General features: G+C 31.6%; 1 protein-coding gene across 4 annotated transcripts in view; it reads right to left on the minus strand.

Annotated features, from left to right (window-relative positions):
• Positions 1–4,080: 4,080 nt before the first annotated feature.
• Positions 4,081–24,145, minus strand: part of LOC143256831 (uncharacterized) — a 45,261-nt gene continuing 25,196 nt past the window's right edge. For 2 of the 4 annotated variants that reach the window (XM_076514566.1, XM_076514564.1), the window contains one exon: positions 4,081–23,959. In XM_076514566.1, coding sequence (XP_076370681.1) covers positions 22,704–23,959 — 1,256 coding nt within the window. In that variant the 3' untranslated portion in view covers positions 4,081–22,703. The remainder of the gene's footprint in view (positions 23,960–24,145) is intronic. The other 2 variants (XR_013031566.1, XM_076514567.1) reach the window with 2 other exon arrangements.

Below are 24,145 nucleotides of genomic sequence, written 5' to 3' on the forward strand. Positions count from 1 at the left end.
ATAAGTACTACACACAGGGTTTGTTTGTTTTTGAATTTTGTGCAAAGCTACATGAGAACTATCTGCACTAGCCATCCCTAATTTAGCAGTGTGGCAGTTAGTCACCACCACCCACTGTCAACTCTTGGGCTACTCTTTTGCCACCAAATAGTGGGATTAATCATCAATCCCAATTATAATGTCCTTACAGCTGAAAGGATGTTCAGTGACAAGAATTTGAACCTGTGACCCTCAGTTTGTGAAATGAGCACCTTAACTGCCCTAGGTTTAATACAGTTAAGTGATCAAGATAATTTTTGCATAATATAACAGAATATAGAATTTTATCTTGCATAAAATTAGGCCACTGATGTAAGAACATAATCATAAACAGTAAGTAGATTCAGTTTTACTTTTAAGCACAGATGTCTTTAGTAAACATAATTTAACACCATATTTTCTGATATTTTAAAATAAGCAGGCATTGATAAACCTACAGAGTAGCTCATGTCTTATAAACAGTTTTACCAGCATCAGACATAACCTAAAACAGTATAGTTACAACAAATGTATTCACTTCATAATATTGCTTTGTGTATTCAGTTTTTGCCTCTACTTGAAATGGCAAGTTAGCTATTATGTAAATCAACCATATTTAAACAGTGACATATAATTGCAGCACATATTTTCTGCACACAAGTTTGTTTCACGTTAAAATGCACAGACAATTTAGCCTTCCTAACTTTGTGAGAAAATAGTATTAAGTAGAAATATCTCCACTTCAACTAATTAACACTTGTTTATTTAAGCTGTTTCTGTCTTCATTTCCAAAGATACTTAAGCTTATTGAAAAACTGACTTTGTGATAACCAGGTTGACTTTAGAAGCTGACTTCATAAGGGAGTCAACTTAACTTTGTTTTATTTTTAAGAATTAAAATAAGATAATACTATATCGTATTGTTTCTTAAATGTTGACTATCAGAATTCCACTCTCCCTAAAATTGGAACACCTCATTTAACCCATTTGTAATATTGCCAAATCTCATTAAATCAAACGTATTATGCAGATTATTTTGAAATACTTTAAATAAAAATTCTAACAAATACGTTTAGTTGTTTATTGCTTTGACTTAGTCATGAACTATATTACTTTTACTACAATTGTCATATTGAGATACCATAAACGTTTTGTGGATAATGAGATTGCCATCACTGAACATACTGGTTAACATGTACAATATACCATTAACTAGAGTACCTTTTCCAGAGTAAGATTACTTTAAATTGGTTGAACAGAAAGCTAGAATAATATTAACAAAGAGTAGATTTCTTGAAGTAATGGAAAATTAAAACCTTCTGAAAAAAAACAACAAATTCACAGAGGACATACTAACCTAACAATTAAGAAAATTCTGTAGAATGGACATTGAACTTTATCTTTTCAAACAATTTTCCCACGTGTACCATATGACTCAGTGAAAATGAGAGACAAGATTACCTACACCGAGGTAAACAGGATACAATAAAAAAATTTCATTGTTTCAGAATACTTTCAACAGTCTTTCAACTTAAATATTTAACTGAGATATAAAGCCATAAATCATGATCTTAAACAAATCTCAGTCTACAAATAATCTTTAACCCATCAAGATAATTAAAACAGAGGACTAAATTCTCACTTCTTGTGCATATTACTCAAATTTAAATCATTATTACAAAAACAAGTATTAATAATTACAAACCATACAGACATCATAACCTTTATGGTTTAATATGAGGTACAAGTTTAAATATAGTAAATTGAAATTATAAATAATAACAAATGCAAACTGTGTTCATGAAACATCTATGTCATCACTAATGTTATACCGTATGTTTAGCACCTCCAGTGTTTTTGACATTAAACTTTGACTCACTACCTTAAAAAATTAATCAAGTTTAGAATATTTTATATGATACCTGTTAAGTAAGTGTAATGAATATCTACTTATCCTGTAAGTAATATCATATCTACAAAGTTGAGAAAAATTTTCTATGCATCAGCAGCCTTTTGACTTTGACCATTATCCACAACAGAAAATTAATCAGATGTAGAATACTGGAAAAGTTAAGTTTGGTCAAAATCCATTCATATAATCTTGGGATGTCCTGCCCACAAGACAGGAGCAAACCAATATGCCATACTCTGCTTTGTGAAGCTCTAGGAATGTAAAAACAAAAAGTGAATCATGTTCTATCCACTTTATGATGCAGAGTTCAAGCATGCTACTGAAACATAAAGAAATTCAGTTCCGGTACTTTGGCTAGATTTCTTTGTGTGTGTGAAAATTCCTATTAAATGCTTGAAACACATTTGCTTCTTTTGTTAAATGTGGTCAGTTGATAGGCTCATAAATATTTTTGATTTTAAAAAAAATGTTACTTTCATTTAAACCCTACACTTTTTTGGTTAGAAGCAGATTCGCTTATGATACAAAACATTTTGTACGAGTACAAAAGATGCAAACAGATTTTGGTCTGCCACACATTCAGTGCCTCAACAGTAGTTGTACTTGAACAATTTCATCACCAACAACTGACTTGTTATTCCATAAAAAACATTGTTCAATTACTTAAGTTTATATGATAGCTAAATGTAAGTATAGTTAGTGAGTGCAAAAAAAATCCAAATGTATATACAAAGTGGATTGTATTTTTATTTATTATAGCAATGACAGTAATTTCTTTATAGCAAAGAATGATTCTTTTATACATCCCTCAATATGGAGACATAATGGTTCATATACACAGATGCAAGTTTTGCTAGTAAAAGAGAAGCCCAACAGTCGGCACTGGGTGGTAACGACCAGCTGCCTTCCCTCTAGTCTTACATTGCTGAATTAGGGACAACTAGCGCAAAGCTACACTAGGGCTATCTGCACTAGTTGCACCTAATTTAGCAATGTAAGACTAGAGGGAAGGCAGCTAGTCATCACCAACCAGTGCCAACTGTTGGGCTTCTCTTTTAACAACAAATAGTAGGATTGACTGTCACACATTATAATGCCCTCATGGCTTAAAACTGAGGATGGCTGAAAAGGCAAGCATGTTTAGTGTGATGAGGATTCAAACCAACGACCTTGGATCGCGAGTTGAGTGCCTTAACCAGCTGGCCATGCTGAACCTAGCTAGCTTGTTAACATAAAATTTTACATTTGGTCAACAGAATCAACCTCAAAAACACACCAGGAGCTACATGCAGACTCAACAATGAAACCATTAAATGGTAAGACTATAAAAAACCCTAAAATTTGATATTCAAGTTACAGATCAACCAAAAAGAGCAAATTCTACCAGTGTCGTGTACATCTACTTCCACAGTAATCAGTTCTGAAACTCAAGAACAAAAGAAGGGAAACAAAGGTATCAGCCAAATGAAAAAAAAAAAAAAACAACAACAGGCAATTACGAAGGCACTGAAAAACAGAAGAATGGAATGATCACAGTAATAGTCACACACATATAGAACAATTACCAAACTTTCACAGGTCTAGGATACAACAAGCCAAAATATAGGTTACTTAGGAACAATCTCTGAATCTACCCCCATAGAGAACCAAAATGTGAAAAACCAAACTTGTTATAACCAAATGTCATCCTGACATTGTTAAATGGAAAGTCACACAGGAAATATGTTATAGATTTCATTTCTCTTGCAAGAGTAAGTTTGTATGAGCACTTAGTGTTGAAAGAAAAAAAGATTTTCATTTACTTTCATTAACTGTTCATCAGAGTTTTGTAAAATCACATCATAAGGCATGGGGGTTAAGATTTGATTAACCTTTAAACAATGGGAACATTGTATGTGTTAGCATCAATTGATGATGGCCACCGATTAGGGTTAATTCAATAATGAGCTGAAATAATTGTCAGTTTACAAGTGTCATAAACAAACAATCTATTAAAAGAATACAAATTGTTGGTTAAAATATATTTCCAGTTCTTCATATTCTGCTAACTGAACTTTACTTTTTATTTGTATGGCTCAACTAATCTGGAAATATTGTATAACTCATCCAGTTTAGGCAAAAACAAAACAAAAAAAGTACAAGACACAGTATTTATGGTACTAATCTTGCCTTTTTACTTTCAATGTAAAAATGCCCTGCTGTTGCCTAAGGCTACATAAATGCTAAATGCCCATGACAACAGCCATACATGGTTGTTACATACAACTCTGGTTACAATATTCCAATCTCTCTCAAACAAGCACATAAATGTATATGTGTGTGAACACTTATAAAGCAAGATCATTAAGAACAAAACATGAAAAACCAAACTTGGCTGCAAGAAGATATGCTCTGTTCATTTGCTTTGTATTTGAGTGATTAGAAAACATTAATGGTAAAAAATAAATAAAAAAAATCATTCCTGTACATATTTAGGCCATGGCACTAACTTTAGAATTTTATAAAGTTGTTCATGATGCATAGTGTTATTAAAAGGGTTTAATAATGAAATTATTGAGAAAGTCCATCATGGACCCCTCCATCTGTGTTTTAAAGATGAGGAAAAACCTCAGTTTTAGATATTTTTTGGCAACCCTGAAGGCAGTTATTTCATACCCTTCCACTAAACAATGAATAAAAAAGACAAGTTTGCTGAATATAAAATACACCATGTTCAGTACCTTCATCATTTTCATAACATTATTGTCTCAATCGACTGCCTATACATTAAAAAATGTGCTACAATATTACACTCACAAAAATACCTAATTTATACAAGATAACAGTGTTAAAATCAGAATACACAACTTCATCAGTTTGTTCTAGCTAAAGTACTTCAAAATGTTATGTAAAGAAAACAAGGACTGAGTTTGTTGTTTTACCATCATTCCACCACTACTCTGTTTGATTTTTCTATCACAAAGAGAACTAAATTTAACACCGAACATTTTTGAAAAGCTTAAGCAACGTAATAATTTTGCTTTTAATGTTGTTATAAAGTCTCACTAATGATTTTGGGCTTTCTAATTAACAATTTTTAGTCTAGGAAGCCCTATTTAAATTATAAGACAGAATTTAACCAGTTACACAGCTTACCAAGGCAACTTTTTTCCCTCTCAACTCCCTATTCATTACAATACTACCAAAACTAGTTATCCTATGTAAGCAACTTAACTTTGCTATAGCTGAAACTAAGGTTTCTTGTTACATGTTTATATATATACATAGAATATTATATGCATACAATTTTGTTATTCAAGCAAATGTTATCAAATTTAACATTATAATATAAATCAAATTTAGTATGAAACATGATTATCATAATTCATTACACATGGCTTAACACAAATAAATGAAAAAAATTATATAAATGGAGCTTGTAGCTCCAAAACTGTAAAATATAAATGTTTCATCACTCAGTAATTGTGTTTATTGTAAGCTGTGAATATTCAACTACAAAAATGAATCATCTGAAACTGTACCTGAAACTTGTAAGTAGCTTACTAAAACAAACAGCTAGATTGCAAGTGTTACTTACCAAATGCACAGGTCAAAGAAATGACACAAATAAGAATATTTTCTTTAAATCTGTACAACATAGTTTGTATAAATACAGTATGCTGGTTTAATGTTTTTTTAAATATATAACTATTCCTCCTATGTAGTATAAATGGTGTGACCAAAAGTGTAAATTTGTTTATAAATGTTATTTCAAATGAAATGGCTCAGCTAGATGTATTTCAGTTTGTGGTCAGTATCCTCATAGGAATGCATTATTCAAAATAATTTTATCATTTTCAGAAACTTATCTATAAATTAGTCCATAGGTTGAAATTGATTAGACACATTTGTTTTTTTATCCTGTTAACAACCAATAGTTTACTTATAAAATTTCTTTGGCAATAAGTATCATGTAACAGTTTGGCCTGAACTGTTAGTTTAATCCATCAGTAATCTTTTAACAGAACTGAACTGACTGTATGTATAAACTTGTGAACAACATACCTACAATACTGTTACAAGATAAGTAGCTGAAAGTGAACCGCTCCTGTAAAAATGACCTGAGCACATAGCTTTTTTACTTTGTGACTAATCTAATTGTAAAAATATTTCCAAATGGGAATGTGTATAATTTTGTAAGCAGTTTAATATAGAGGAATTGAATGTGTATGTGTTAATTTATGTTCAAAACCAAGAACAGGGGTGAAATGAGGAAAAGGTGTAATTTAAGAATATTTTATTATTATTATAAATGACAGGCTAAAATATTGCCTTAATTTGGAGTCTTTATACATGTTTGGTTTGATTAGAAGAATTTGAATTTATGACAAGCTCACTACATAAAAGGATTGAGTTGGTGTGTTTTAATTCATAGATAGTCTACTAATATAAATGATACAGTTTGAAGCACGTCTTGATAACTGGTATACTATGAAGTGTAATGGTAACTTATGAGTGCAGTCTACTTTAAGAAATCTAGCATCTAATGTGTAAGTAAGTCTGTTAAAATGATTCAGCTGGATGTTTTAAATTTATATGTAATCTTTCTGCAGAAATGAATACATAAGGATGTATGAACAACAGATAATATAATACAACATATTCAAAATAAAATGAAACCAAAAAAATTTCTAAATTGCCTAAAAGAAATTGTTATTGATGTTCCAATTTTTAATAATCAGGACTTTTCCTTAAAAACAATATTTTCAAAAACATAATTTATCAGTAGTTCTAAACCCATTTCTATTCAAATCCTACCACCACATATAAGTAACTTGTTGACTGAGGTATGATGCACTTTAGAAACTTATTACTCACTGTTAATGATGATAATAAAACAACTGTTTGATTGAACATCAATATTTTTTTCTCTTAAATGTTTCTTATTTTAAAAATGATCTTGCTATCATTACACTTTAAGACCAGTGCTTGCATGCTTGCTTTCAAAGGATATTACTGCAAAATGTTATTTGATTGTGCCTCCATAACCTACCATCAAGTTAACATCATACTTAACATAATGTGGTACTAAGAAGAGAAAATTAACAGTATACAAAAAACTTAAAATTTTCTTCCATCACAATATAATTACATCTGTAGCACTGAAAAAGTGAGTTAAACTTTTCACCTTTGTTTAGTAATCTTTACAGTTGGATCTTTTACCACCTGCTCCTTTCAAATTCTGTATTTTTCCAATAGCACTGAAATAAACAGGTTAAATATGTGTTCCTCAAAATAATCTTTAAATGTATCATTTATTTATTTTGAAATAAACTATAAATCCTGCAAAGTGTCTCTCTTACTCTCTCTTTAGGGACAAGTCAAAGTAACACATCCAGCAACATTAAAAACAAACTTACCCAGAAACTTTTAAGGCAAACTATAAAAATTTCAATCTCCAGCACATTTGTAAAGACTTTATTTATTCCATAATCTCTAAAGAAAAAATAGATTAATATTTAAACCACAAACATACTTATAAACACTTCATTTATCTATTAATACCGAACTAAAAATTTCATAATATAACAACATATATTTAACAGTATTAATAATAAACTATACTAACCTTTTTAATTTTAAACTGAGTAATTTGTTTTAAAAACAATTTTGTTAACCTAAAATTTTTCATGATATGTCATTTTGAGAATTCTAAAAAGTGAGCTAAAGGGAAAAGGACATTTCTGGAAAGGCAGTTATCTTGGGAAAAAGTTTAGTTAAAAGATCATTATCTATATCCTAATAAAAAATGGATTAGATATTTATTGAATAATTATTAATATCCTAAAATTAAAAAAACACAAAACAAAGTAACTATTTAAAGAACCAAATGAACAATTTTGCCAAATTATATGCTGTAAACATAGTGGTCCAAGATAATTTCTTAGCCTATCCACATCATAATTTAATGTAAACTTTCAAAAACGCATAACAAATATCGATGTTTTAAATCAAAGGTAGACTTTACCTAAATTTACTGTAGCATATGTTTACCACCAAAGAAATTTTTAAATGTATTTATATTAAATGAAGTTTGTTGTACTCCTTAAGCAAAATCATTTTTTCAGAGGTATCAATGTTGTAATACTTAATACAAATACATATTAGAATAAAAGGAATATAGAAAAAAACATAAACTGGACCACATGATTCAACTACAAAAAACAAAAGCTAAGAAAACCATTTTGAATGTCATGCATAAAATACTAAATTTTTTATATTTTTTTCACAATTTTTTTTATCAAACAAATAATTGGTGTTACTTTAACCTTGAACAATCACTTCTTAAATCAGAGCAATGAGTTGACATTTATAAAGGAGAGAAATAAACAAATTCTTTAGATGTTAACTTAAGTTATACTGTAAGAGCCGCATTTAATTTTTAATTGAATGAATTTGAAATATTTTTTGAGTCGAGAAGTTATCTCACTTCAAACCAAATAAAAATGCTACTGCATTAAATAATGATGCTATTTGTCTTCAATGTGCATGAGTGTGTATACACACACTGATACGAAAAAAGAAGAGAAGACTATGAAAAGAAAAACTTCCTAACTGAAAATAAGAGTGACAAAAACAAATATCATAGACCCATTAATTCACGATGATCCTGAAAGGAAAAGAAATTCAGACAATCCATCTATCATTTTGAATGAGTTTTTTAAAATAGTAAACTTTGTTTAATTTTGTGGAAAATTACATGAGGGTTACTTGCACTAGCTACCCCTTATTTTGAAATGATAGCCTAGAGAAAACAGAGCTCATCAATACCATCCCACCACTAACCCCTTGGCTGTGTTAAATAATGCTGTGAAACATATCGTAGAATTCTATTAAATTTTTTTAGTACTAGCAGTCTCTAGCCATGAAATCATCAAAGATCATGCTTCTATATCCAACAGTAATAAGCACAATACACATAACTAATTAGAAATATAAACTAAAGTTAATTTTAGCACAAATCTCTCGTTTTGTGAAAATTATGTGAAACTATTCATGCCCTCTAGGCTTCTATGGATGCCCTCTATTTGCATAAATAATTATTAATATTATGTGTTGTACCACTGTGTAAACTAAAAATTTGTGTAGTATTAATTGTCACTATAAGGTCTGTTATGCTTTTAGATTGTGGTTATTCAAATATATTACATGATTGTAAAACAAGAATAAGGTTCACCATCTTAACCTTCTGTTACTTTATTTATAATTCCAACAACTCTTGGTTCCTGATATATACTAAAATATACACTGGAAATATGAAATTCAAAGTAATCTTTCAGAAAACAAGGTTTTTAAAACTGTATTCAGCTAAACATCCACAATGATCTTAAACATTTGTCAGGTTCATACTCCTCAGTTTACAATCAAATAATTTTTCAACATGGTTCTTCAGACTGCTTTTCATTTGATAGAAATAATACTGTGTACAACAAACATCCAATAACACAAACTAAGGATGAAATCATCAACATCAAGGTTAATAATTTTTTTAAAACTATAATCTTCACTGGCCCAGTAACACTTTTCAGCAGAAGAAAGAACATTCATTGTCTTGTAAACAATTCTATTGTATTTCTGCAAAGAAGAAAGCCTTCAACTCAATACCAGAGCTGATTAGTCTGGCAAAGAAACCTTAACACCCATTCATAATTAAGAATGCCATTTAATGAATGTTATAACATATAGGTGCACCACATCAATAATGAGAACCAATGTAGGTAGCCCTTTGCCATTTGCATATTAATTCACACTCATAGTGTAAAACCTTTTAAAATATTTTGTCCCACAGAATACACAAAAATTACATAAATATGTATATTGTATGAAGTTTTTCAAGTTAACCATACACGACATGTTTAAGCACACAACAATTCTCCTTCCTACATTAAAAAAACAAAAAAACATCCATCTAAAAGAATATTCTAAACAAGTAGACATCTCCAGGCTTCCATCTCAGCAAAACATTTACATCCTTTAAGTTTTTAATTCATTCTATGAAAAACAAAGATGAACTGTGTATATGAGTAAAGGTTATAATAGGTTACTTAAACGTTGAACACCTTAACTTGAACCACTTACAAAAACAGCTAGTAGGTACACACTTTTCTTATCTTTCATAAATAAAAGAAAGAAATATATTTCTGCAAAAATATATCACACAGTATTATGTGAAACAGTAACTTAGTTAGTCCAGAAAAAACATTTTACCAATGATGTGTAGCATTTTATTTTCATGTTGTTACTAGTCTAGTCTCTCTGGTGTTTGGGTATATTTATGTGTATACCCGGGAGGGTCAGGTACACTCGACCTCTTCCTCCGTGTTGTTACTTTTATTCAACACTTCAACCTAAAACAGCTTATACAAAGGTTTACCATAGATTGATTTCATTGACCTTTATATAAAATACAGAAACAATTTTCGAAGTGTTTTAATCTTGAGTAACAGTTTAAAATATCAAAGACCAGTAAGGCACATATTAAAGATAAAAACACAGTTATGTGCTTGTAATCTACAAATCCATACAAAATCAAATATGTAATACTTCTTTTCAAATAAAAATTCCTTTCTCTTAAAGTTTAAATTTAAAATAACCATACTTCAACAAAAACCCTATAAATAAAACTCCTTAAAATTAAATTACAAAAATGTTGACCTAACCCTTATTAGCTTAAACTGCCCAGAATTTTACCACTTTATCTTTTGACACCTTAAATACTGACCAAAAACTTGACTTGTACCACAAGCATTTGGCTGATGAATTTTATTTTACACATACCAAATGGCACTGAAGATAAGAAATATGTACTACTACCAAATGTAGGATAGAAAATTCCCATTATTATTAATTTCTGTAATAAAACGAAACTTATACTTTTATAAATTACTAAGTTAGAGTTCACTTAGTTATTTCTGTAAAATTATTATGATCAGTTTATAATTTCTACCATTAACATGAATATATTCAAATATTTTTTTGCTGAAAGAAAGCTCCCAATATCATACACTAAGAGCTATGAAGAAGCTATTAAGAAAGATGTCTCTGACTGTTAAATCCCCATACTAAGAAAATCCTTTTTTTGTAATACTTGATTCATGTGAGTTTACATTACTAAAACTTTTTAAACTTAGCACTGTTATATTTACCACTCTCAATTTAGTGTAATTACACAGAAAGATAGGTTCAAGTACTAAAATCTTATGGTTAAGTTGGAACAAGGTATATAATACATTGGTATTGATCTGTTATAGTAACAAGACTGACTTTGATGTATTTCTTAGAGGTATGCAAAAAATAACTGATACAGTCTCACAGATTTATTTTTAATTAGAAAATTACTGTTAAGGTCAAATAAATTGAAATTTATTAGTAAATAAAATCTCAGTTGTTTTTTTTTTCCTTTAACAAACAAGACTAGCTTTGTTATGATGACTATTAGTATGTTGAAATAGTGGTACAAACTTCATAATTTTGTTCCTTTATCATTATTTAGATTAACTTTGCTATGAGTGCACACAGAAAAATGAGGCCAGATGACAAGATCTCTGTAAAAGTAATAAGATTATTTTGATAAAACTAAAAGTAGTAGGCTAAAAGCAGAGGCGAAATCTCATTAAAAGAAGTAATACTGTCAAAATTACTAGTGTTAAGTTGGAATCAATCTTAAAAATGTTATCAAAAATTAGGTATAATATTGAAAGACAATTTTTAAGAGATTAAATAGCCAAAGGTTTGATAATTTCATACAGTAATTCATGTAAATGGTAAAGTACACTGGCAAAACTCTCTTTAAACATCAAAGTTGTGCTCAAGAGATTTGTTTCAGAAAATTCTTTTAAAAGTAATTATTAATGTGTGAACTTACGATTGAGTTACAAAGACTGTACAGAAACAAACCTAGCAGCCTAGTGATAAGATAAAACTTAACATCAAAATTTAAAAAGTAGTCCTATCAAATACTTGAGTTACTCATCTAATTCAAGATCAATGAAATTATGGGAAGTTAATATTTTATTTACCTTAATATAGATTTTTAAGATACTTATCTCTCTCCACACAACATCAATTTTTCACACACTGAGATTTTGTGCACACCACTAACCTTGAATTATTTTCCACCTAAATAATATTTTGACATGTACTGCACCAGTGCATGATGTAATCATGCAGGAACAGACCTCTGCAAATAGGAGGGTGACACATCCTCCAATGCACATCGGATCTCCAATAAGCACTTGTATTCAAAATTAATTTTATTCTTAGACAAGGCAAGAATAACATGCACTGGCAATGGAAGAGAAGGATAAAAGGTGTGGAGAGAGTTATCTCTTAAAAATACAATCTCAGGTTACCTCTTTGCACACATCAGTTAAAATCTGACACTAATGCAGTGGCATAGTGGAAAAAAGAAAACCTAGATGAGCTTCCTTAATGAAAACTTACCAAAAGTGCAACACACATGCAAGACCATATCATTCTGAGAAAGTACTGAAGTATGAAAGATGGAAGAAAAAATGAGCCAATAACTGAAATACATGAACAACTCAACTTTTGCACACAACAAGTCAAAAAGACATGAGGTGTAGTATGGCTATGATAATAATCAGTCTGTAAGGTTTGGTAAGTGCTTTGTTGTACAATTTACTCATAATACAGAAACACAGGCTAACATCTCTTCCTTCCTCCTTAGGGGAACACTTTGCCCAGCCAGTTGATAAAAACCACCAAGAAATTGGCATACAACATACTTCCCACCACAATATGCTGCCAACTAGGACTTTCTATGAAGGAAATGCACAACCATTGAACAACTAATCAAAGAGACCACCCACATAGCAACTAAGAACTTGGAATAGCAAGGGCCTTATGTTTTTCTTAAAGACTAGGAGGGAATTTGTGTTGAGAAGAGCCTGGACTTAACCACCACAAAAGAGCCACAAACTGCTATAAAATATATTTGTAAAGCTAGAATATGTAAACCAGAGAACTGGGCAGACACTTCCCCAGTGTAAGCTTTTTCTATGATAATTCATGGAATGTACAATATGGAAAAAACAAAGAAAAATACACACACACTACCATAGTGGTCTTACAGTAAACCCCATCTCAACAGTAGGCCCATAGGAACCAGGACAGGTGGGCTTAACGATTTCTATTATTTTGGCTCAATTCAGATTTAAGGAAGTAAATATACCCTGTAGGATAACAACAGCTGCTGGACAGGTTCAAGATGGAAATGAAACAACTGTTAAAAGTGGATACTTGCTCAATTAAAATTGGTGCGGAGATCAAAGAATGGCAACTAGAGTGGAGAAGATGTCTAGGCTGAGATGAAACCACCAGATGACAAAGAAATTGTGTTGGGCATTGTCTATCTACATGTTTGTAAACTTTCATCCATTGTTCACCAAAAAAGCAAGACCAGAATCAGGCAAGAGAGAAATCTGATGAGAAGTTAGGTGATAGAATCTGCAGGTGTTATCTTCCCAGGAAAGAAAAACAATCTGGATAAAGTGCTGAACTTAACTGTTAAGAACAGGGGTCTAAAAATCCTTGGATAATAAGGGATCAAACAGCAAGAATAAGTGATTGCTGACCTTTCAAAAAGGAAATATTCATGTTAAGCAACACTAAATAACCAAATAGGGAACAAAAGACCATTGTAAAGTCTCAGATAGTGATAGACTTTCCATGGTTGAAAGTATGAGAATAGGAACAATCAGCGGGAGCAGAAAATGAGAAAAGAGAAATGGGAGACAATGATCAATCACCCTTCCAACCATCCATGTGTAAGGAAAGAAAAAATGGTCAGAAAACAAAAAGAAGTAAGATTAGTGGAACAGAGAATATAAGACATGCACATCAAAATGCCAAGGACTTCATGACAGAAGAAGAAGGAAAAGGGTTTTTAAGGAAAGGTGAAAGAGAGAACAAGTTGTTAGGGGTTTAACTGGCTCTGGGTAAAAATCTAAAGAACCACAAAAAGACTCCAATCAATCAAACAAGCCAGATTAGAAAAATGACAAAGGAAAAAAAGAACTAAAGATAGTATAACAGGAAAAGGCAAAAGGTAGCTAATAATACCATATGATATCCTGCCATAGTATAAATAGCTTGGTAAAGATATCCAAATTATTGGCAACAGAAGTAACCCAGAAACAGAAATGCTTAATGGAATAGTGGTGATAAAAATGCCATTTGCATCAGGGAACATAGTATGTGTGTGTGGAAGGATGAATTAAGCTGTATAAAAGAAGGGAAATACAATATATGAAAATGCCTACAGAAGGGAATGGACAATCCCATACATGAAGTTTAAGGGAAGATACTTCTGGACAAAAGAGTAACTTAAAAGATTGAAACAAGAGAAACCTGGGACACCAATTCATAGAGTTTGTTTGTTTTTAAATTTCGCACAAAGCTACTCGATGGCTATCTGTGCTAGCCGTCCCTAATTTAGCAGTGTAAGACTAGAGGGAAGGCAGCTAGTCATCACCACCCACCACCAACTCTTGGGCTACTCTTTTACCAACGAATAGTGGGATTCACTGTCACATTATAATGCCCCCATAGTTGAAAGGGTGAGCATGTTTAACGTGACGGGGATGCAAACCTCAGATTACAAGTCGCACGCCTTAACACACTTGGCCATGCCGGGCCATAATCCATAGAGAAAGGGAATACTCCATGATTCACAGATAAAATTGAGCAGGATTATCCAAAATGAGTTGTAATGAGAAAAAGACACTGAGATTGACTCCAAAACAGTACACCTTATCTTGATGGACAAATTGAAGGAAATGTTGTAATAACAGGGATACTGAAATGTCAGGAAGGTTATCCAAGCAAGACAGTGACCATATTCATATAAAGGTCAGGGAAAACAATCTATTCAGAGGAATATACCCCTTCATCTGAAACTCTGGAATTGTCAGAAGTGGTTCAGAGTGATTCAAGAGGACAATAAAAAGATAAGAATAGTAGCCTGGAGAAGAGGAAATGACATTCTCGGTGGCATTCAAAAACCAAGAGCTGTGTCCTAGAGATGGCAGAGATGCTGAGAATTGAAAGGTGGAAAAACAATGGAGAAAGAGGAAGAGCAGTGAAGAGAAAGGCAGTTGGTAAAAAACTGAGTGACCCAATAGTTGGAATGTAGAAAACAACAGGTTAGCTAAGAAAAAAAAGTGTTCCAAAAGGACTTGAGTTGACTGGGTACAGAGAGGGAGTCACCAACAAGATGGACAAAGGATAATACTCTGGGAGAGGGACAGCAAATGAAAGGAGTAAATAGAAGAAATGAAAGAGAGGAAAAAAGCACCCAGGCCAAAGAACATTAAGGTATGTATAGAAACATGTAAGAGAATAAAGTATAAAAGTGAAAGAAAATTTATGACAAGCAGCTTCTGCCTGACACTCCAAGGTTAGATAAACACCTCAAGTTCCTTGTGGCAAATTAATGAAATACGACACAAGACACGTGGGGAGATCTAAGGAAGGCGAATGACAGAGAAAGGGCTGTCATGTTTGAATAGACCTGAACGACAACATAAACCATGTGCTAATGATGAGAAAGTGTGCAAAGTAGAGAAATCAACCAATTAGAAATACCCCAAAAAACTATCTGAATCCTGATGGAGCACTTCTGATAAGAGACAATTAGAAAACAGAAAGTGAATGAAGAGAGCATGGGGAAAACAAGATGAGAGAAGAGAGTTCTGGTAAAAGATACTGGAGACAGAGAGTCCATATCCCAGAAGGCAGAAGGGATTCTAGGAAATCCAGGAGAATCTAAAAAGGCAAAATGGAGTGACTACAATCTATGTTAAAGGAGGAGGTAGAGAAGAGTGGAAATTATATTTTGATCATATCATCTCAATATGGATATTTAAATCAGGTGAAGAGAAAAAGAATAAAACTATAGAATAAAACCATGAAGCACAGGATAGAGGAGAAAGGGGAAGCACAGTATAAACCTGATATAATCAGCAAAGACAAGAAGGAATAATGTGTTCCTCAACAGAGGATGACAAGACTAGAGCAAAACCAGGCAGCAAGAATAGCATGAAAAAAAAATCAGTCTTGTAGTCAGGCTCAGAAAAGGTAAACATGTATGAAAAAAAGGAAATGGAAAAAGAAAACAAAAGCTGTTAAATGGTAAACCTGGCAGTAGCATTTTCCACAGATAAAGAACCTCCAGCAGCCATAAATTTGTAAAAGCTGTAAGTTTTAAGAAATGAATTGTATTGTATTTTGAGTTCTACACACAACAATAATAGAAAACATTAACTAGTCCCATTTCAAATGATGTTTTGGCTTTTTTGAATGGAGTTAGAACTTCTGGAGAACAAAGTAACAAAAACACGAGAATTCATTGTGTAGACCCAGTGGAAACTATTATTAAAAATAAACATCTTAAAACAGACTTTTGACTGCACAAAATAATGAATGATAGGCTCAAAATTCAAGTACAGAAACCAGTTGATTCATAAAATATGTGAAGTACAGGGTACAGAATAATTTATGTTAGCAGTATTGAAAATCAACATAAAAAGGAACCCTAACACAATTGGTGTTGTGCAGAAATGGGAAATGGAATTGTAAATATCATAAAAGAATAGAAATGTACTTAAAGGAGCCACAAAAATAGTAACTATGGCATTAAAGATTATTATTAAATGAGATCAATCACAAAGAGCAAAATTTAACACATCTGTTAAAAGCAGTGGTGAGTTTAAAAGTAAAGTTAATTTTGAATACAAGTGCTTAAGTTAGTCTACTGTGCATGGAGGGTGTGTTAACCTCATACTGAGCATGATTAGTATATTGTGTATTCAAGAAGTTCAAATAAAAATATGATTTAGGTGGGTGACAGTTTAAGGCAAGTGGCAAAATTTCAATAAGAGGTATACAAGCAATAGCTACTTTGTGCAGAGAGGTGAGTGGAATATTTCAGAAATAAATGTTTCAACAAGAATATCCTAAATAAAAAAGGCATTTTAAAATTTTAATAGGCTCTCAGTATCCTTAAACTAAAAATGTGTTTTAGTAGCAAATATATATATATATATATGTGTGTGTGTGTAGATAGAAAGGAAATGATAAAGGAAAGAGATCAGGCTTCTACTTGTCAAAAGTTTTCAAAACAAATTAACATTACAATATTACTTACCATACAATGTGAGAAAACTTTCAACAATTATAGTTTCATGAATTAAGGGGAATAGCAAAAAGTATTCTTTATTATTATTTACCAAAGTATTTTTAAATCATAGTTTTTTAAGGCCCAACATGAAACCAATGAAGGGACAACAACTGAATCTGTAAATACTTATTTATAATTATTAATAAGTATTAACTTATTAATAAGGTAAATAAAACAAAAGTAAAATAAAAAATCGATGATAAAAGATATGTTATCTTAACTGAAAGCCTTTTTATTCAAACCTACCAATCATTAACAATTTAAATGTATTTACTTCTGTGTATTCTCAAAGTTCATTTTACTAAAACTGTTATATTTACTGTTGTTACTATCAATAACTAATAACAAGTTTAAACTATTTAACATGAACATTAAAAAAGATTCATGCAGTAGTTATAGCTGAAGTGTAACAATGATATGTGATTACATGATGATTAATTTCTTTTATAAAATATGGTTAAAACTATGTGATTTATTGTTATAAGCTAAATATATATCCTGGTAATCCTACAATATATATTATTGAAAACTTTCAAGCACAGATTTTAAAAACAAAAGTAGCAAAGCATTAAACACCAATAGGTCTAAAATCAGTGAGAAAAATCATGTACACTACTGACTTGTTTTTCTACATACCTCTCAATTTGTTCATTTTGGATTAAAAATCATAGATGTGTAAAAACACCATTTAAGAACTATCTTTTATTTCCTACAAGTCACTGCCCAAGAGGCTCTTCATTCAACACCAATACTCATCAGCTACTAGACTGGATGATGAAACAAAAGATTTTCTGAAACACCATTTATCTATGCAGTATAATATTTTAAAAGCCATGCTTTAAATGTTAAAGCTGGCATTGCATTAAAAGCTATTATTACAGATGTTTTTCTCCACATTACACTGTTCATTTTGGATTCAAAATCTGCAGTTTTAAGTTATTTTTATCACAAGTATTTCACCTATAACTTTCAAATATCTACTGTACATAACACTATGAAAGAAGAACTCGGAAACCTAATTTGCTAGCTTATTCATAATCATGACTATGCAAACAGCATTAACTTAGGACTCCCCCCAACCTTGAACTTAAAAATTTATTTAGAAAACAATATTTTCATTTAAAAAATAGTCAAACTTTTCCAACAAGACATATTTTATGAGTTTATTCTTTGTAAATAAACCTTACCAAAAAAAAAAAAGTTCACTTTTTCCTTTAGAGATAAAAATTTAATCACTTGTAAATATTTCAATTTTTGCTTATCTACTGGCTGATGCTTATAAGATAAATTTTTAGAAATGTGCATGTTATATAATTAAAGCTATTAAGAAACCAGTGAATAGTATACTTTAGATAACAACAGACAAAGAAATCAATGTAATATAACTCCTTTCACGACCAAAAATATAAGAACTTAAGTTTTAATGAACAATCATTCCCATGTATTACTTCAGAAATTCCCTTTTCTGCATAAACTATGTATTTTATAATAAACTTAGTTAAATGCACAGATAACTGATTAATTAACGAAGTCAACAGCTACAGAAATGTCGTACTTGGATGATCTTAAATTATTGTGTAACAAGTCAGTTTAATTACAAGTTGAAATGGATAATTAAGTAAGGCTTAACTGATTTTGCAACATATGCATTTTATATTTGTTTTAACTACATTTCTTGTGATACCATGAAGTTTTGATTTTCTTTGTATGTAATAAATGTTAGAAACATATCAGTGAGAAACACCATCAATTACTTGGGTATGCCAACAACACACTATTTATGGATTTTAAAATTAAAAAACTAATTTTTTTCAAATATCTCCTAAATGAGGTCTTGTAATGGGTACATAAACCATACTCTTACAACAGTAGTTTCGGCTGACCCAGATTTGCCCTGAAGTAAATGCATTCACTAATACAACAACATTAAAAGGATATGGTACAGAGGATATGGTAAATCTAACAATACTTCTGATTTGGTTTCATGAAAAACTCTACTATGCAAATTCTGTATTGTAACCTATGACACATAAGTTATAATTCTTGCAACATTAGGGTTAGTTGTACAGATAAACACTTATGAAAATATAGTTCCTAATTTTTGCTTTTATTTTTTTCACAAGCAGCGTTCTAAGAATACTTTTAACCTAATGAACTTGTATTAAATCAGCTATTAATCACTGCATAATTTGTTGAACATGTGTTTTTGTCATTTCAAATTAGTAATTAAACAATTTATGAAATATAGCCACAGCATAAATAACTAGTGAAAATGTATTACTGATATTTAAAAATCCCTAAAGCTAACAAGTCACCTTAGGTGAATCATTTTCCAAAATTAAGAAAATTAAATATAATGTTTTGTGAAATAAAAATACTAAAACATACTTAGTTTCAAAAAAGACAACTTGTTATAAACACTGCAATAAGTAGTAGTGTGATGATTCTAATCTAATTCACCTCTAGTTACTATCAAACTTAAAAACAGCTGGCACTTTTTTTAAGAATCAGTTAATTAAATTAAAGCATCTTAATTATTGTAAACATCACTCAAAAACATTTCAAGTACTACAGATCATCACATTTCTAAATAAAACAGATATTTTAAAAAATTAGGACTAAAATTTGTACTTTATGAATTTTTAAATATATTTTCATAGGTTAGTATAAAGTTTTGAAGTAATAGTTTTGTACCCACTGTCTTTCAAAGTTGTAACTTCATCCACAAGGCTGTATCTTATAGCACTGATTTTCCTCCAATGTTACATTACACAAAAATTGTCTCTAGAATTTGTACAAAGTAACACACCCCATCCTCACTATTCCCATGAAAAATCATTCAAATTAGAGAACATGTTTAATTTTGTCTAGTGTACTTGGTACTAAGTGATAAACAGGATTAATCCCAACTACACAATAATCTTACAGAACTTAAGTTGAATATTGTAAACAACTTTAATGCATCAATGTTCTTTCTCAGATAATTAAAACTGTGAGCCATCTCCACATCTTTGGGCTGAAACATCACAGCTTTTAGTTTTAATTACATTAAAAACATCTCTGCTATAAAGTTGTTCATAATATTAAACCTAAAAACCCAAATGAGATCTTCATCTTTAAGCCTAATGCTCAAAAATTTAAGTTTCTTTGTTGAACATGATAGTATATTTTATCATTAGATATGCTTGACTCTTTAAGTACTGTATCATCACATATAAGTCTTACAACCCCAAAATAAGTAAACTTGTGCAGACATTTAACATAATTACTGTATGAAACTACTCATGTTGTATGAGAAACAAAGTAATTATATAACTTATGAAACAGCTTTCAATCAAAGTAGTTTACAAACTTTAGCTCTAGCCTCATCACTTTTGAGATTTTACCTAACACAATCTAAACCAATATACATAGATATATGTGTGTGTCCAATTCAAAAACTAATCATCTTTACAATATTTTTCCTAATATATTTGACTGTAAAGAAACAAGAATGTAAGTCATATAAGTAACAGTAAAACATGCTTTTGACAAAGAATAACATTCAAAAATTAATTTTATCCTTCATTATTAAGAACATGGTTGGATAATTACTAAATACATTCAAATAAGTTCTCTCAAAGCCCCTTACTCACCCTCTAAAATGAAACAAATGAATACAAAAGTTATTACTTATTATAAAGTTTTTCAGAGGCCTTACCATTCACTCGAAATCCTGTAGTCTTACCTTTTCCTAAGTCCTTTTCTGTTGAACACTATAATGCTAGAAAAGTTTCCTTTAACATCAAAAAAAAAAAAAATCCCTTGCCACTGTTAGCTGCAAGCACTGGTTTTAAAGACACAATTAAACTGATGTAGATCAAGATAAATCTATATTTATTACACTTAATACAGGTTTATAATGACAGCTGAACAATTTTGATAAAAAAGTTCAAGTTTCTCAATCTGCCATGATTAAATATCCAGCTTATATCTTTAATTCACATTAATATCCATGTATTAAATACAGCTAATCCTTTTTAAGTTGATGGCTATTTATACATTCTGTACAATAAGAAAATATTTCTTAAAATACCAACACCTACACAAGAAATCAACTAATTTTTTTTAAAAATCATAAAACCAAAAACTCTTGATCTATGAAGATTCAAGTACAGTAATAACCTTAAATATGATAACACCATGAGCAACAAAATGTTTTCTCCCAACATTTAAATATTAATATTTTCCAAATATTAAACATAAAATGAGATATTTTATAGTGTATTAATTTTATTTTAAGGTGAAGTTTGATAGGAGTATCCTAACTTAACATTTCATTGTTTGATTGTTATGTAGGTGTTGACAGAAGGATTTTCTTATCAGCTCATGAATCAGTTATGCATACCAGGCTGAAATGAGGAAAACATGTTATTTTCATCATACCCAGAGTCAGAGAACCACATGGGAAAAATGACTTGAAAAGCATAAAGATTTGCACCCTGATATACAACAAGGCAAAACATGAATTATAAAATCACACATCACAAGGTTGTGAGAAGATCCATCAACTTACTTGATAAACAATGGTAATCTGATTACATAGTAAAACTTCAAAGTATGTTTGTAGAGCAAGGAAAAAATCCAAGTTGAATGTCAGATTGATTCAGTAAGTAATGGAATATGTAAAATTTTGTTAAATGAACTGTGATTACCACTATTATACAAGACATTTAGGCTAATCATATCCCTGTCAAACCACAGTAATAAGCCCAAATGAATATTTAACATTATAAGTTTACAAAAATGCAAAATGCCCATTTTATAACACATTAAGAACACTTGCATCAGTATGTTTTTAACCTCACAACCATATCTGTGTAATTATACAAGCATAAAAACTATTTTAATCCTTTACCAATAAAAATATATATATTTAATGCATGGTGGGGAAAGCCAAAAAAATTAAAACACTCACACACACTCACAAAAAACATATATGAACAGTTAAAACAACAAATTAATCATAGAATAATACATATAACACAAAATAGCTAACACAACATACTAATGTAAAACAGAGTATGATATGATCTTATTTTCAAACAATGTGTGGGAGTATAGATACATGGCAATGTACAACCAAGTTACAAAGAATTATGCTAACTATTTGAAACAATAACTGTATATTCCTTTATTTTCTAAATTATGACTTCTAAGAGTCTGAATTCATACTGGCTGGTTACTAAACAATTCACAAAATAGTTTGTTCATCCCACTAAGATACAAATAAATTGCAATACTGTCTCAAATACACCAGCTCCAATGGCTAGAAAAGTTAACACACAGTTTTATAAAGAATCTTTTATATATAAGATTCATACTTAATAACAACTAAGCTCAGATCTAATGGGCTCCTAATATTTTTAGTAATAAAAAAGAGAACAATGAGAAAAACAAAGGGAATGTGAGCCTGCCTGAGCCTGATGCTAGTCACTGCTGCCAGTGTAAGATGAAGTTGCTCAGTGAACCCCTGGTGGAGGACCTTGCCAGTCAGGTTTGTAAGGGGAGGCTCTGAAGGGGTTGGGAGCATGTTGCAGGTTCAGCTCCACATGGTTGGGACTGGGACTGTGGCTGGGACTGAGCTGGGAGAGCTTGGCGTTGGTGTTGCTGGTACTTGGACTGCTGCTGCTTGGGATGGTCATGCTGCTGCTGGGAATGGTCATGTTGCTGCTGGGGATGGCCAAGTTGCTGCTGGGGATGGTCATGTTGCTGCTGGGGATGGTCAGGTTGCTGCTGGGGATGGCCAGGCTGCTGCTGGGGATGATCAGGCTGCTGCTGGGTCCCAGTGCTCGAGGCTGCCGTCCGGTACTTGATGGAGCTGGAATTGTGTAAGTGGCGAGAGGAGCATTTATGTCTCTTCAGATCTCTTTCTTCAACAAATCTTTTTCCACAGATGGCACACAAAAAAGGCTTTTCCCCACTGTGCATTTTAATATGTCGTGTCAACTTATCTCTGCGGTAGAATGCCTTACCACAGGCTAAACATATATAAGGCTTCTCACCTGTGTGTATTCGTCTGTGTCGGGACAGCTTATCCTTCCGGTAGAAACCTCGTCCACAAAAATCACATGGGTAGGGTCGTTCTCCAGTGTGGATCATGGAGTGGCGAGTCAGGTGGTTCTTCTGGGAAAAGCTCTTCCCACAGACATCGCAGTGGAATGGTTTGTCTCCTGTGTGGGTCCGCATGTGGTCTAACAACTTGCAACGGTAGCTGAATCCGCTGCCACAGATGTCACAGGAACACGATTTTTCTCCATGAGCTGCACGCACATGAACTCGAACTCGCTCTGCTGACACAAACAACTTACCACAGACTTCACATGGAACCGTCCTCTCACCTTTCGTGTGATGAGAGAGGTGGGCTTGAAGTTCAGAAGCTGTCTTGAAAGGAACCTTGCATGCTGGACATGGCCATAACTTGTCCTTCATATCATCCTGCTTCTCTACAGCAGCTACTATAGCTGCTGCTTGGGCTGCTGCTGCAGAAACTACTTTCGTCGGATCCACCCCTGCAAAGGCAGCAGTTGTAGGAACTATTGTAGTTGCTACAAGGAAGTTTCGGCTAGATGTGGCATAGTCATTATTTGCCAAATGCGTGTGGGTTTTGACACCTGAACCACGATTGGCAGCATTAGATATCTTAGGTTTTGGGGTTTCTTCTTGAGGTTGCAGCTGTGGAGGTGGAGGAGTTGCTGTAGTTACAGTGTTATGATGAAAGTTTGCCAAATGGGAACGAGGATCAAAACCTAAAAAAAGATTTTAGAAAACTATCATTGTGGAGATAAAAAAGCTCAACACAAACTTCATAAAACAATTTAAAGAAAGCATAAATATGAAAAAAGTATAAAAATTACTCCAAACATCACTGTTATAAATTCTGTTTTCATAGATACAAAACAAAAAACAAAGCCTGACAGTTATTCAAGAATGTA

Source organism: Tachypleus tridentatus, chromosome 7, assembly GCF_004210375.1.
Source record: "Tachypleus tridentatus isolate NWPU-2018 chromosome 7, ASM421037v1, whole genome shotgun sequence".
In the NCBI taxonomy this organism is placed as follows: Eukaryota; Metazoa; Arthropoda; class Merostomata; order Xiphosura; family Limulidae; genus Tachypleus; species Tachypleus tridentatus.